General features: G+C 41.6%; 1 protein-coding gene across 2 annotated transcripts; it reads right to left on the bottom strand.

Annotated features, from left to right (window-relative positions):
- Window positions 1–7,736: 7,736 nt before the first annotated feature.
- On the bottom strand, window positions 7,737–12,521 carry LOC133888369 (serine/threonine-protein kinase PBS1-like). Of its 2 annotated transcripts, XM_062328580.1 has the most exons (6): window positions 12,086–12,521; window positions 11,504–11,709; window positions 10,895–11,084; window positions 9,019–9,410; window positions 8,836–8,904; window positions 8,329–8,471 (listed from the first exon to the last, which is right to left on the bottom strand). In XM_062328580.1, exons 1-5 carry the CDS (start codon window positions 12,261–12,263, stop codon window positions 8,845–8,847), a joined length of 1,026 nt encoding a protein of 341 aa, XP_062184564.1. In that variant the 5' UTR covers window positions 12,264–12,521; the 3' UTR covers window positions 8,329–8,471; window positions 8,836–8,844. The 2 variants fall into 2 exon arrangements, with proteins under 2 accessions (XP_062184563.1, XP_062184564.1); XM_062328579.1 differs by lacking the exon at window positions 8,836–8,904 and having other exon boundaries at window positions 7,737–8,471; window positions 12,086–12,517.
- Between the last annotated feature and the right edge of the window lie 1,688 nt (window positions 12,522–14,209).

Genomic DNA, 14,209 nt, shown 5'->3' with positions numbered 1-14,209 from the left:
TCAATCCTCCCTCTATATATATCTGCCAGTCGTTGCCACAAAAAAGAGACGCATATACACAATTAGGGTTTTACCAATTTCTCTCTGTTGCGTCATCGCATCGGTCTACTCCATCCCGTTGCACCGGCGTGCACCGACGAACGGGAGAGCAAGTCTTTGAAACCTGTCGCTCTTGGGGTCCTGCATCGGAAGAGGACGAATAAGGTTTTTAGGAAGCACTCATCGCGATTGCTCACCATCAGCTTCCTCTACATCATCACGATTTACTTCGACTAGTTCATCATTTTCATCATCGTGCACTGCATCGACATTACAAGAGCCTTTGCATCTCACGTCACCATCGAGTATGTACATTGCAATATGTATTAGATATTTAGTCAAAATTCTACTCGAGTATCTAGTCAAGACTCTTTGAAGTTAGTTGAAATCACTCAGTATCTATTCGAGACTCGTCAGGACTAATCGAACCCTACTAGAGTGATAGTCGAATTTAGTCAGAGCTAGTCGAAACCTATTCGATATTAATTATCTATATCTATTCTTGTTCATGTTATATCAAAAATTAAATTAAATTAAATCAAATCTAAAAGTGCTATTTTTCCAACACTTTTTATAGTTTATATAACCTGAGCAGACCTCGAAGCCCGCAAACTTTGCTGTTTATGGTTGAGCTAGGAAACAAAGATATTTGTATTCCTGTATACAAAGCCAAGATAGAAACTTAGGTCTGGGATCATAAATCTGTCATTGCCGGTTGGCCGGACGTATAATCCAAACAAGCGAAATAATCACATCTAATCCTTGATATGTGATGCTGAAAAGTCACATGAACCATATAATTCATTGGGAGTCTGACAAACCAGGACCATTTGTTTCTGAAGCACGGGCCAAAGTCCATAGAAATTAGAGATCCAGTGCACGAAAACATAGACTTAAGAAGGGTGAAATTTTCAAACGATCAGTTCACTAATCAAGTGTCACCATGGGGTGATGGGGCTCCTTGTGTGTTATTGATGTCTAGAAAAATGAAGAGCTTCTTGACTGAGACACTCTAAATACAGGTCGAGCAAAACAGTGAGACACTGTAAACAAAGCTACCATGTATGCATTGTATCCTGGTGAGACTCGTTCATTTTTTACAAACCCATATGCAATTGTTTTTGTGTAACCCATAACATCTGGAAAAAAGATAATAACACAATATGGTAGGTTTTTTTTTACTATATGGTAGTTAATCCCTGAAAAATCAAATAGCACATACCTTGATCAGTCTTGTGTTCAAATTACTATATGGTGTTTACATTAGCAAAATAACCTACAAAGGAGGCACAATAAGCATACCACGAAAAGGGACAATATCCAGAAACTAAGCGCATGAGTGCATTAAGTGTGAAACACCACTTCAATCCGGTACACAACCTTTTTGGCACCGCTCCTGCACCATGAAGAATCTACATCAAACTTCTATGGACAATTGAAAATTCAGAAATTCAAGGGGAAGACGATATATAGCAGGAGTGAATTCATTTTGGAATCGCATATTCCTTCCGTCTAAGTTCTCAATGTAGGAGAAGCCTGATATACAAGGAAAGGGCATTTTATACACATATGATTGTGGCAACAGACAATACATTAGACATTAGGGCGGAGGAAAGTTTTGCAGCAGGTTCAAATTTTCTAGAAATATGTACCACCTTAACGTTGCTGATGATATTATCACATATATCTCCAGACCTTGAATTACAATAGCATCAACCTACTGAGCTAGAGAGGAAATCAATTGCGGCCTCCAATCATGCTATACTCAGTATGGTTATCCCATCAAAGAGGGGATCATGACATTTGTGCATACCCCAAAAGAAGACAAGAATTAAAATTACCAATAACCGAATGAGTTCAATGATTGTGAAGCATAGTATGAAGCAATACTATGCAATCTCATATCCTAATTCAACCCTGCACACGATAAAGGTGAATATCGTTTGTGAATTAAGAATGGCATCCACTGGATAGAGAAGAATCAAGGAACAATAGTTAAAACAATCAAACATAAGGTAAGAGAAATTGTAAGACATGAAGTGGCTTTACTCTTAGGCTTAATAATGTAGTCTATGTTCCTTTCATGAGGAGTAATCTGATTTTGGTTCCAATGTTTGATGATGATGGTTTTTATTATAACTTTGGAGACAATAAGTGTGTTATGAAACTTAATTCAGATGTTATTGATCTTGCCATCTAACAAGATAAACTTTACATGCTTCTTTTTATGAATCATATATATCTATGAATGTCTGTGATGTAAGCCATAAGAGAAAGAGAAATGAAATTAATGAGACTTCTTCGAAACTATAGCATTGTCGTTTAGGTCACATTTTAAAGGGAAGAATGGAGCGTCTCATTAAGGAAGAGATTCGCTAAACCTTAGACTTCTCTGATTTTGACCACTGTATAGATTGCATTGAAGAAAAATACGTCAAGCAAATAAAAAGAGGACCACTCAGAGCACAGGATTATTAGAATTAATTCACACAAACATCTGCAGTCCTTTTCCTATGACATCAGTGGACGATTTTGATTCATTCATTATCTTCACTGATGATTTGTCCCATTATGGCTATATCTACCCTATTAAGGATTGATTTGAGTCTCTTGACAAATTTAAGATCTCGATAAATTTAAGATATTTAAGGTTGAGGTGGAAAATTAACACTACCTAAAGATTAAAGTAGTAAGATCGGATCGAGAAGGAGAGTATTATATGAGACATGCCTCTTATGGGCAAATTCCTGGTCCCTTTGCTAGATTCCTTCAAGAAGATAGCATAAATCCTAATATTCTACACCTGGTGAATCTCAACAGAATGGGGTAGCTAAGTGACATAACCACATACTTATAGACATGGTGCGAAGTATGCTCAGCTACTCTAGTTTACTAGTTGGATTGTGGATGGAGGCACTTAAGACGGCCGTGCATATTCTCAATCGGGTTTCGAGTAAATTAGTTCCAAAAGTTCCTTATGAATTATGGACTGGAAGAAAACCGAGCTTAAAGTATTTACGCGTGTGGGGCTATCCTGTTAAAGCTAAAGTTTTTAATCTGCATATTGGGAAATTTGATTCTAAGATAGTTAGTTATCACTTTATTGGGTATCCCAAAATTTTCGAAGGGGTATCGTTTTTACTGTCCAGATATGATCACTAAGTTCGTAGAAACAAGGCACACTGTGTTTTTTTTAGAATGAGGATCTAGAGCCTAGAGAAGTTGATCTCGAGGAGAAGCGGGTTTATATTTCTACATTGCTAATCTAAGAGCCCTACGTCCATGTTCCCTAGGTGGTTGCACGTTCAGTACAAAATAACGTCAATGCACCCCCTGTTGAGATCTCTGAAGTTTCTAATGATGTATCTAACGATGAGCCTCAGCAATCCCTTGCAATACCCAGTCCTGGTCCTACAATGCCTAATGAACCGATCAGGAGATCACAATGTGATAGGAGACCTACCATCTCGAACGATTATGTTGTCTATATGAATAAGGATGTTAATGACATGAGGAAGGCACAAGATCCCAACTCCTATAAAGAGGCCATAATGAGGTGAGCTTATGCCTGAGTGGCTTAATGCCATGAAGGATGAATTAAAGTGCATGAGTGATAATGATGTATGTGATCTAGTAGAAATCTCTGACAGAGCAAAAACAGTAGGTTGTAAATGGATTTACAAAACAAAGCATGACTCTAAGGAGAACATCGAAAGATTCAAAGCAAGGCTCATACCAAAAGACTTCTCGCATAGAGAAGGGATTGACTATAATAAAATTTTCTATCATGTATCAAGTAAAGATTCTTTTAGAATCATTATGGCGCTTGTGGCTCATTATGGTTTAGAGCTACATCAAATAGATGTAAATACTGTTTACATGGTTCAACCGGAAGGTTTTATCATGGAAAACAAGGAACATATGGGACGTCGCCTTCAGAAATTAACTTATGGTCTAAAGTAAGTGTCTAGGTAGTGGTATCTAAAGCTTGATAAAGTAATTCAAAATTTTGGCTTTAAAGAAAATAAAGTTGATAAATGCATATATATATAATTTAAAGGGGGAAATTCACTATTTTAGTTATTTATGTGGATGATATCTTGTTAGTCAGCAGCGATAAAGATATGCTGTTTGAGACCAAGATATTTCTTTCCTCTAATTTTGATATGAAGGATCGCTATGAAGCTTCTTATGTTCTTGGTATTGAGATTCACTAAGATCGGTCTAAAGGAATATTAGGTTTGTCTCAAAAGGCATATATTGACAAAGTACTAAAGAAATACAATATGCATAAGTGCCCTACCATGCCTACTCTATTGATAAGGGAGATAAGTTTGAGACATTTTAATATCCTAGGAACCAATATGAAGTTGATCAAATGAAATCGGTTCCTCATGCTTCAACTGTTGAAAGCATTATGTATGCTCAAGTATGTATGCACCCTGATTTAACTTTGTGACCGGGTTGCTATGCAGATATCAATCAAATCCAGAACCGAACCACTAGAAAGCTGTTAAGAAAATCATTCGTTATTTGCAAGGCACTAAGCACTATATGCTCATATTTAGAAAATCCGATAATTTTGAAGTTGTTGGTTATTCAGATGCAAACTTCGTGGGGTATGTGGATACCAAGAAATCCACGTCAAGTTACATTTTCACTCTCACTAGAGGAGCTATCTTGTGAAAAAGCTTCAAACAGACACTTACGATATTGTCAACGATGCAAGCTAAGTTTATAGTATGTTATGAGGCTATTGGGTAGACTGACTGGTTAAAGAATTTTATCTCGAGATTAAGAGTGGTCGATACCATTTCAAAGCTATTTATGTTGTACTGTGATAATCAACTCATAATTTTCTATACAATTAACAAGTCGAGTGGTGCTGCAAAACATATCGACTATAAGTATCATGTTGTGAAAGATTAAATTCAGGATCAAACAATCAGTGTCAAGCATATAAGCACTAAGTCGATGCTTGCGGATCCGCTTACTAAAGGCTTACCACCCTATATTTTTCGTGATCATGTTACCGGCATATGGTTATTGAAAAGCCTACGATTCTAAATTAAGAGGATCATAAAGCAAACCAACTCTCATTAAGCATAACGAATATCTATTTTAAGATGGAGTAGTAAACTATAGGTATTTAGGCTTCAACGGTATTTCATTAGCTGCTGTAACACTTTGCCTTGGTGTGTTGTTTTATTGAGAGTGGTCTTAAAATGATGTTAGCCTTATGATCAAGGGGAGGATGTTGTAATTGATCTCGACACTCTAACGTACTGTAATAGAATGAGACTGAGATAAGGAGGAGTCCAACTCCACGCTCGAGCTCTGATTGGGAGTGCAACCAACCCATGGTTAAGATCCCACCTTGTCCTACATCATATAAACCAAATGGGGAGAGTTCGACGCCCATGCAATCACAATTCTCACGTCAGGCCTAACCTCTCCTTTCATCTTCTATTCTATTTGATCCTAAGAAGACACAATGAACAAGGTGAAGGCTGCTGCTGCATCGGGGTCGTCTTTGTCAGGCTCTTCCTCACGCTGGTCACGTCTGCATCATCTACGTCACGCCGACACTGCACCGATGGACTATGTCGACTCATCTACATCGAAATCACCTCACCGATCACTCATGGCATCAACGGGCTCGGGTCAGTACACGCTTCCGCTATTATGTGTGTGTTCAATATGCAAAGCTAGATCAAAGAGAACTCAGGAACAAATAAATCTAATACTGTTCAGGGTCCGAAAACTTGTGTACCCATGGTACCTGATCAGAAGAGCAAATGTAGTGGTAGTAGTAACACTTACAGGTCATTTTTTCTTGCAGTTTCCGAATAAGTTGTGCGGCATCGGGTTGGAAGCTGGAGAAGAGGATCGGACTGCCCTCGGCATGCTCAAAGACAGCCTGAACACAAGTACATAGCAGCAACAACAGAGTTAGACAGGCGTGATCTTCGAAAATGCTAATTCTATGCTTGTGGCATGTTCCACGAGGTTCCGAAAGCAAATTCTATAAAACCATGTAAAAAAGATCATCATAAGATCCTATCTATGACATCCATCCTGTGATCTAACGGTTAAATTAAAGAGGAGAGAAGAAACGTATGTCATCACAAAAGAATATCTTTTGTAAAATCAGATACTATAGAATTTACTTCTATAAAACCCCGCTTTCCCTATAAACACCGAGCCCGCATACGGAGGCATTGGTTAAAAACGGCTGAGCTGTTTCGGTTTGGTCAACGGCTCAACAGTTTCGTTGTCGCCCGTGGTAAAAAGACGAAGTAATTTCCTTTAAAAAATTATAATAAAAAGACGAAGTAATTGATGTACCAGGACGTCGAACTCGACGAAGGCGACGCCGGGGCACCGCGCGGCGTCGTCGAAGGAGCGGAGGGTGTTGTCCCGCGTCCGCGCGCGTGTCCGGCGACGCCAGCGCGTACGCTCATCCCCTTCCCGCCGGCGGCGCCGTGGACGCCGCTTGCGAGAACGCACCGAGAGATGAAATCAAACACACGTCTCATTCCACACGTCCGCATGCGATCGTGTATGTACGTTATCGACGTACCGCTGATGCTCGCGGAGGAGGCGAGGTCGAGCTCCGCGGCGAAGTCCGGCATGGGGGACGGGAGGATGAAGTTCGTGACGCACCAAAGGCACGTCTGTGTGGACTTTCCACCACCATTCTCCTGGGCTCTAACATGTATAATGGGATGTACAGAGCAGGGGTTTCATTTCCCCCACAATGATCGATGGCGACTGCTCACGGCGGTAGGGAACGTCTGATGAACTGCCGGCGACTCGTATTACTCGATCTGTTTTCTCCTCGCATAAAAAAGAGAGGTGGCACGTTGGTCGTAAGCTTTCGCCTTTCGTATAACTGCACCGCACCGGCTAGCAAATTATCCAGACTCCCTGCAAAGATAAACCGAAAAATATTGTGTTTGGTGGTTGCACCTCGGACGTTTGGGCAAACTGAACCTCCGACGCGCACCACTTGGATTGCGTATGCGGGCCGCGGCCCATGCAATGCCCAGCAAGAGGTCAGCCGGCCCACCCCGTGTGCTGCGGTCGGGGGCCCCACTCGTCGGTGGCCACGAGGTGAGCAAGGACCAAGTGCGGCCCACGTCCTTACTCGTGCCGGGGACGGCGTGCGTCGCCGTGTTCGGCGTGCCGCTCGGGACGTGCTGCCGCGCCCAGGGGTTCTGAGCCTTCCGACTGACCGCAGAGCACGCACGGTGGATCAAATCAGTAACAGCTGCTGTCAACTTAGTACACTGTAGTTTACTAGTAATACCGGTACTTTTTTCACTTAATAATATCGTACATGTACGGAGGAGTAGTACTTTTTGTAAGTTGCTTAGCGTAGTAATTTCACAAGATTCTTGCGGAAATTGTATTGTTTCTCGAGAGATTTTGCTGCAGCCGAAAGCAACTTCCACAGAGGTACAAATAGATGAATGTGAATGATGATGTATCCGGGTCCAATCCCAAACTTTCTGATTGATTCCAGAACCGGTGTTCGACAAGCTTTTTTTCACAAGCACAAAGCGCTGTCACCAAAGACACGTCAGGATCGAAGTGACGTGAAGCTGTCCCACCAAAACCTTTTGAAAAAAAAAACAGAAAAAACAATGTACTCTAACAGAACGAGGGGCAAACAAAGGACGGATGCGACAGAATGAGGCTCAAACTTATCCTTCACCGTTGCAAAATTTTCGAGAATTTACAGGCACGACTCGACCACATCCAGAACAAAGCACCCAATGCTTCTCTTCTCTCCCTCTTTTTTTTTCCCGGTTTTGTTTTGTTTTGCCACTAAGAATGTACATCTAACATCACCCGAAAGCCATCTCTTTTTCATCCCTGCCACTCAAAGGTAAACACAGTCGAGACAGAACTCGTACAGGCCAGACCCTTGACGACTGACGCTACCCGGCTCCGGTTGGAGAATCCAGGCTCCCCTGCGAGCCGGCAGCAGCACGCCGCTTCTCCCTCCAGTTCTCGCCCCACATCTTCGCCTCAGCCACCATCCGCTCCCTGTCCAGATCCTTGTTCGTCGTCCCAGGGAACTCCCTGGGGGAGTCTGCCCGGTCCTTGTTCGGTGACTTGTGGCCAGAGCCGCCTGCCTCGTCGTTCTTGGAGAGTGCCCTTCCGCTGTCGGCAGCTCTGCTCAACTGGTCGCCCCAGGCTGCCTTCTTGGAAGTGTTCGCCGCGTTAGGATCGTAGATTTGGGATGCTAGGTAGGAAAGCGCAGTCACAACGTCAGCGATGAGTGGACGCGATGCAGCCTCTGACTGAATGCACATTGATGCCACCGCTAGCGCCTGGTAAAGCCCACGCATAGGATATCGTCCCTCCAGCCCTGGGTCAGCCATCTTTGGGAGCTTCCGCCTGTCATTGAAAAGAGGCCGTGCCTGCCAATGAATAAAGAGTAATGTTATTACATGCAATTAATAAATCCAAGAAAGCATATGAAAGATAATAACCATTGACCATTGTATAAAGGATACCAAATGCTTTTCGTTTGACTAGACATACTATATCCTTGTATATACACAGTATGTATTTATATAAGCAATCTAGCATGGACATATAGCGTGCAAAATCGTTTTAAAAAAACACTAGCAGAAGACTTCAGAATGCATTTCTATAGTTTGACATAATTTTATCACAATCAACTCCAAAACTTCAATATAGCATTGAACAGCATTATTACAATCATGGTACTATCATAATTTTCTGCCTAAATAGACAAAATAACTGACTTTTCTTATATACCTCCTAGATTTAGTTCCAGTTTCCCATCAAAATTAGATATCCACTTGCCAAACGAATCCTTAGAAGACACTGATATTTCAATATCAACAAGCAAAATACTGGTTGATCAATAGTTTCACAGTCAGATACTGGATATTAAAAGAAAATCAACAAATGATTCATGGAAAATCTGAACAAACTTACCCATGACACAAGATTTTGTTCTCCGGGTGGTCTGGTGCTGTCAATGGCCTTCCGGCCAGTAATCAACTCAAGCAAGACAACTCCAAAGCTATAAACATCTGACTTAACTGTAAGTTGTCCTGTCATAGCATATTCAGGAGCACAATAACCATATGTTCCCATAACACGTGTTGAGACATGAGACTTGTCACCAACAGGACCCAATTTAGCAAGACCAAAGTCTGACAGCTTTGGGTGGAAACCGTCGCCTAATAGAATATTTGATGACTTGAAGTCCCTGTATATAACCGGTGGCTGTGCCTTGTCATGGAGGTACTCCAGCCCTTTAGCAGCACCTGCAGCAATTTTCATCCTAGTGTTCCAATCCAAGGGCTCCTTGTCAGGAGGGAGATCTGCATTAAGTGTTAACTTAATTCAGCAAATGGAAAGTATCTCACTGTTGTTCGTTGATAGTATTGCTACACATGCACACTTACTTAATAGGAATAACATTAAAATGCATTTACAGTATGAATGCATTTCCCAGCAGATTTTAGAGACTGCTGATTTGCACTGGTAGCACTTAAACACTGAAAAATTATTGGTTCTTATTCCCAATATTGACCCACAAAGAGATGAAGTGAAGGAGAAATGGTCCAAAAAATGTTCCTAGTGCACAGCTGCATAGTTATAGTCTATGCCACATGATATATCCAAATTCGCACTACAAAATTGGTAGAGCATACCAAGTTCATGCGAAATCTTAAATTGGGTTACTATTGCGTTAGCAATCTATTTCTTTGCTAGGCTCCAATCACTGCCACGTCTGACCAGCTAGCAATGGTTTATTCTTAGATAACAGAAGATGTATGCTATTTGTCAACTCAGTAATATACATGATCCTTTATTCAAATAATCAGATTAATTATCACACAAGTAATTGTATTTCGTTCCAAGGAATTATAAAAGGGGGAAATTAAATAAGCTACTGAATAGCAACAAAACGGATCTGAACAAAGATCATTTTTCGAACACCAATTCTTTTTCAGTCACAAGAAGGGTAAGGATACATCATCAATACTATAATTACATACAAATGAACAATATTCAAAATTTCAACCACAAATCAGTAATCAGTACATAAATGGTGTGTTTGGTTTGAGGAATGAGGTGGTGATGGATCATCTGATCCTAACTCCTAACCTAATTAATTTGTTTGGTTTGACAAATGGGATGGGTTGGTCCATCACCACCTCATGCCTCACAAGCACATGGTTAGTCTAATTCTGAGGGACGATGTCATCCCACCAAAATTCATGGCATGATCCCATGATGGACCATCCCATCTAGGATGAGTTGATCCCTCAAACCAAACAAGCCAAAAGTCCATGTACAAAAGATATAGCCACCTTATAACTCTCTTGGGAGATTTCCCCAGAATGGAACACAATCAACACTCATATCGCAAATGGTTGATGTAGCTGAATTACTACTAAGTTTAATTGTACAATGACATGAACCAACAATATGAAAAGTCCATATGACTTTAATTAGGTAACGCCGGAAAATGTAAAGGCAGGAACCGTGGATGACTATTGGAAAACCCTACTGGCTACTGCATACATCATGTACTGCTGCATGGACAAAAGGACATGAGAGAGAAAAGTGTCTCACAATCAAAACAATCATTCATGCACATTGACTAACGAAATACATTGGAAGACAGATGGGGACAGACAGCATGACAGATTGACAACATGTACTCAAACAAGCATGTGAAAAAAAAAGTACTATAAAGCACTGAATGGGACAGTACCCACAGAGAAACATCAACAAGAAACTTAACAGGCATTAATATGCAAATGACCAATATAGAAAAAGAAAAGAACAGTCTTACCATGCAAATGGTCTTCCAATGATCCAAGGGGCATATACTCATACACGAGAAGGCGTTGATCTCCATCAGCACAATAACCAACCAAATTAACAAGGTTTTGATGATGCAGCAAACTGAGCATGAGAACTTCCACTAGAAATTCTTTGTTTCCTTGATTACCATCCCTATTGAGCTGTTTGATAGCAACAACCTGGACATATGCATCATCATTTCAGCAAAATACAAATGTCGTGCCTCATCTTACAGTTCAGGATTTTAAGTAGTTCTTCTATTCAACTCAAATGGCATGCACCACTTATTTGTTTCATGTCATTCATCTTGTGCAATTAAAAAAGGAACCTACGATACAAAACAGTCTATACTGTTCACAGTTATCAGGCCAACAAAAATTGGATCAGCTATAAGTGAATAACACACACACACACAAAAAAAAAAAAAAAAATCTGCCTGTGGGCATCCACCACTCATGTGCAAACACTGCTTTTTCTTGGATGTCCTAGACTAATCAATGGCGCCTTTGTTATCTGAGGCACTGAGCAACTTCTGTACTACTCCAACAGGAAAAAACAAGAAAATATCAAGCCTCGCTTTACCGACAAAACGAGTTACCTGTCCCGTGCCGTCCAGACGGCCCTTGTAAACACGCCCAAACCCTCCCTCCCCAATGAAGCATTCATCCCTGAAGTTCCTCGTGGCGGCTGCAAGCTGGCGGAAGGTGAAGGTCTGTGCGGAGATGACATTGCCGTTGGCGTCCTTGAGAACCGAAAGCTCCTTCTTCGCACCGGCATTGCCTTTCGCCCGCGCCTTGTCGGCCCCTGCACATATGCGTTGTTCACATCATCCTTCGGATGAGGACACGATCATGAAAAAGAAAGCTAGCATCCTAATCATCATGAAAACAAGAACCCTGCCTCTAATCCAATTGATGAATGATCATCTGGAGTAGCCGAATTTGCCAATGCAAGTTCAGATACCTCCCCCCCACGGTTCCTAAAAGATCTAAAGAAACCTATAAATCGCACTTCGCTCCTGTCGTTTTCCTCAATGACATCCACATCCACAAGGATGAGCAAGTCCATTGTCACCAACTAAACAAACCTCCACGAAAGACTACCGCAGGCCACGCGCGGATCCGATCCCAACAACAAATCAAGAGACCGTCCGAGAGAGAGAGGCGCACAGCGCACGCACCTGCGGGGATCCTCTCGACTCGCGGCGCCGCCGCCACGGCCGCCTCCTCCATGCCGCCGCCGCCGGCAGCGGACGAGGACGCGGCTGCCCACCCCCCGGCGCCGCTGCCGCCGGCCTTGGCGCCGTAGTACTTCATTCCCTCCTCACGCCTCGAGCCGAAGCACGGGAAGCAGCCCATCGCGGGCGCGGGGCGGCTACCACCAACCTGTCACTCACCGCGGCGCCGCGCCAAGAACCCGCATTCCCACACCGAGGAGCTGCCAGGCGGCGGGTCAGAGGAGGACGGCGAGGCCGCGCGGATCGGGGCGGCGGAGGGAGGCGGTCGAGGGATGAGAGGGGGAGGAGAGGGGGTCGGTGGTGGTGGCTGTGGCGTCGGCTGGTTTCGCCTTGGGCTGCTGCTTATAGATGGCAGGCAGGCTCCTCTGCTGTAGCTCCGGGGTTGGTAAGACGGAAACGGGAGGTTAGGAGGGACTTCGCTGTCATTTTGGGGGCGATTATCGTGTGATCTCGGTTGTCCCTTCCTGAAAAAATCCGAGCCAGATAAATATCCGTCCTGTCTATGCGTAACTTCTGCATCAACACGACGTGAGGCGTCATACATATATTTATATATAACTTTTTTATAAATATGAGTATCTATGAGATTGGAAAGTGCATATGTAACATTGAAACCTCATGGTACATAGCTTGCTTGAAACGAAATAGGAGGTCGACAATGTAAGGTAAAGATATGTTTGTTTTAATTGTGGATTTTAAAAAGCAGGTTGTAGATTGTGGATTATAAAAAGCTGGATTATAAAAAACTGTATTGTGAAAAGCTTTTAGATCGTAGATTTAAAAAAAATTATGATTAACTTAGTAAAAATTTATAATGACACTTAAAAAAAATTTCGTGTAACAAAAAGTGCATAAAGTTTCCGTGTAGAATCCAACAAATCTGCTGAATAGAGTGTTTTGTAGATTAGGATGTCATAAACATAGAACTTAAAGTCGACAGATGGTTATGTGATCGTTCAATTTAATTTTTAAAACTGTGATTTAATAGATAGTATGTTCTCGCAAAAATAAGAAGATATGCCCTGATGAAAACCACTTGATCATTGCAGGAACAAACTGCTGACTGGAACTTGCAAATGGAGGGATGTCCAACTCACATGTCGGCTTTTTTCACACGTACTGATACTGATTTCTGACTAGTTTAATTATCCAGTTGACTGATTAGTTTATTGATTAAGCATCTGCTTAGTTTGTAAAGAATGACACGAGGCCATTTGATCATTTGAGTCAAGACTCAAGACAAGGTCGCCTTCCAAGGTAGTCGTCGGAAGAAAATCCTATATAACCAGTTGAGCCCTTTCAAAGAAAATCGCTTTCCATCCAAAAAAAAAAAACTCACATATCAGAATAAACAAAAATCAGTCAATTACCTCTTTATTTGTATTGAACATATGGTGGTTTAAAAGTGTTCCAAACAGAGTTATGAATGTGTGAACGTCTAATTAGGAACAGGAAATAAATCGAAGGGCAAGGAGCAACCTTTCTTGTGTCAATACTTAACAGAGCTATTTTGCAGTCGATATGTTCTACAGTGACCCTCAGAAAAGAAAAAGGGGGCATTCTGTAGTTAGAGGTTGTTTAGAACGCAAGAGCTTAACAGGAAATAGTTCAATTTTCCCAGGGAAAATCACGTGTTGCAAATGGGGCCTTATGGTTATTAAAAACTCTGCAAATCAACCTGCTACTTAGCTGACTGCAAACCCACCTGTATCACTATTTATAAGTAGGATGATGAGTTTGAAGGGAGAAAAAATAATAAACAATAAGAAATATGGTAGTCGTTGCCTGCTAGAGATAGAAAAAATTAATAGTACTATAATGATATTATAGTGAACGTATTTTTAAAGTACTTATTAAAGATGATATTATTACTTAGCTAAGATGTACCCTTACAAACAAATTATCGATATTCATCGGAACATGCGATTCGATTGAAGATGACGTTAGTACTTAATTAAGATGTACACTTGCGAATAAATTACCATATTCATCCGAACATGCGATTCGTTTGAATATTCGTTTTACATTTCTTGGACGAGGTAGGGTAGGATCGGCTTGGAAGGTTCA

The sequence above is a fragment of the Phragmites australis genome, chromosome 13, assembly GCF_958298935.1.
Source record: "Phragmites australis chromosome 13, lpPhrAust1.1, whole genome shotgun sequence".
NCBI lineage: Eukaryota > Viridiplantae > Streptophyta > Magnoliopsida > Poales > Poaceae > Phragmites > Phragmites australis.
Note: the sequence above shows the minus strand (reverse complement) of the source record. Positions and strands in the feature narration are given on the sequence as shown.

Coding starts and splice junctions, on each gene's coding strand:
- LOC133888369 (XM_062328579.1), bottom strand. CDS start 12,263: ATGGGCTGCTTCCCGTGCTTCGGCTCGAGGCGTGAGGAGGGAATGAAG. Junction 11,710..12,085: donor AGTCGAGAGGATCCCCGCAG/GTGCGTGCGCTG, acceptor GCATATGTGCAG/GGGCCGACAAGGCGCGGGCG. Junction 11,085..11,503: donor GTCTGGACGGCACGGGACAG/GTAACTCGTTTT, acceptor GCATATGTCCAG/GTTGTTGCTATCAAACAGCT.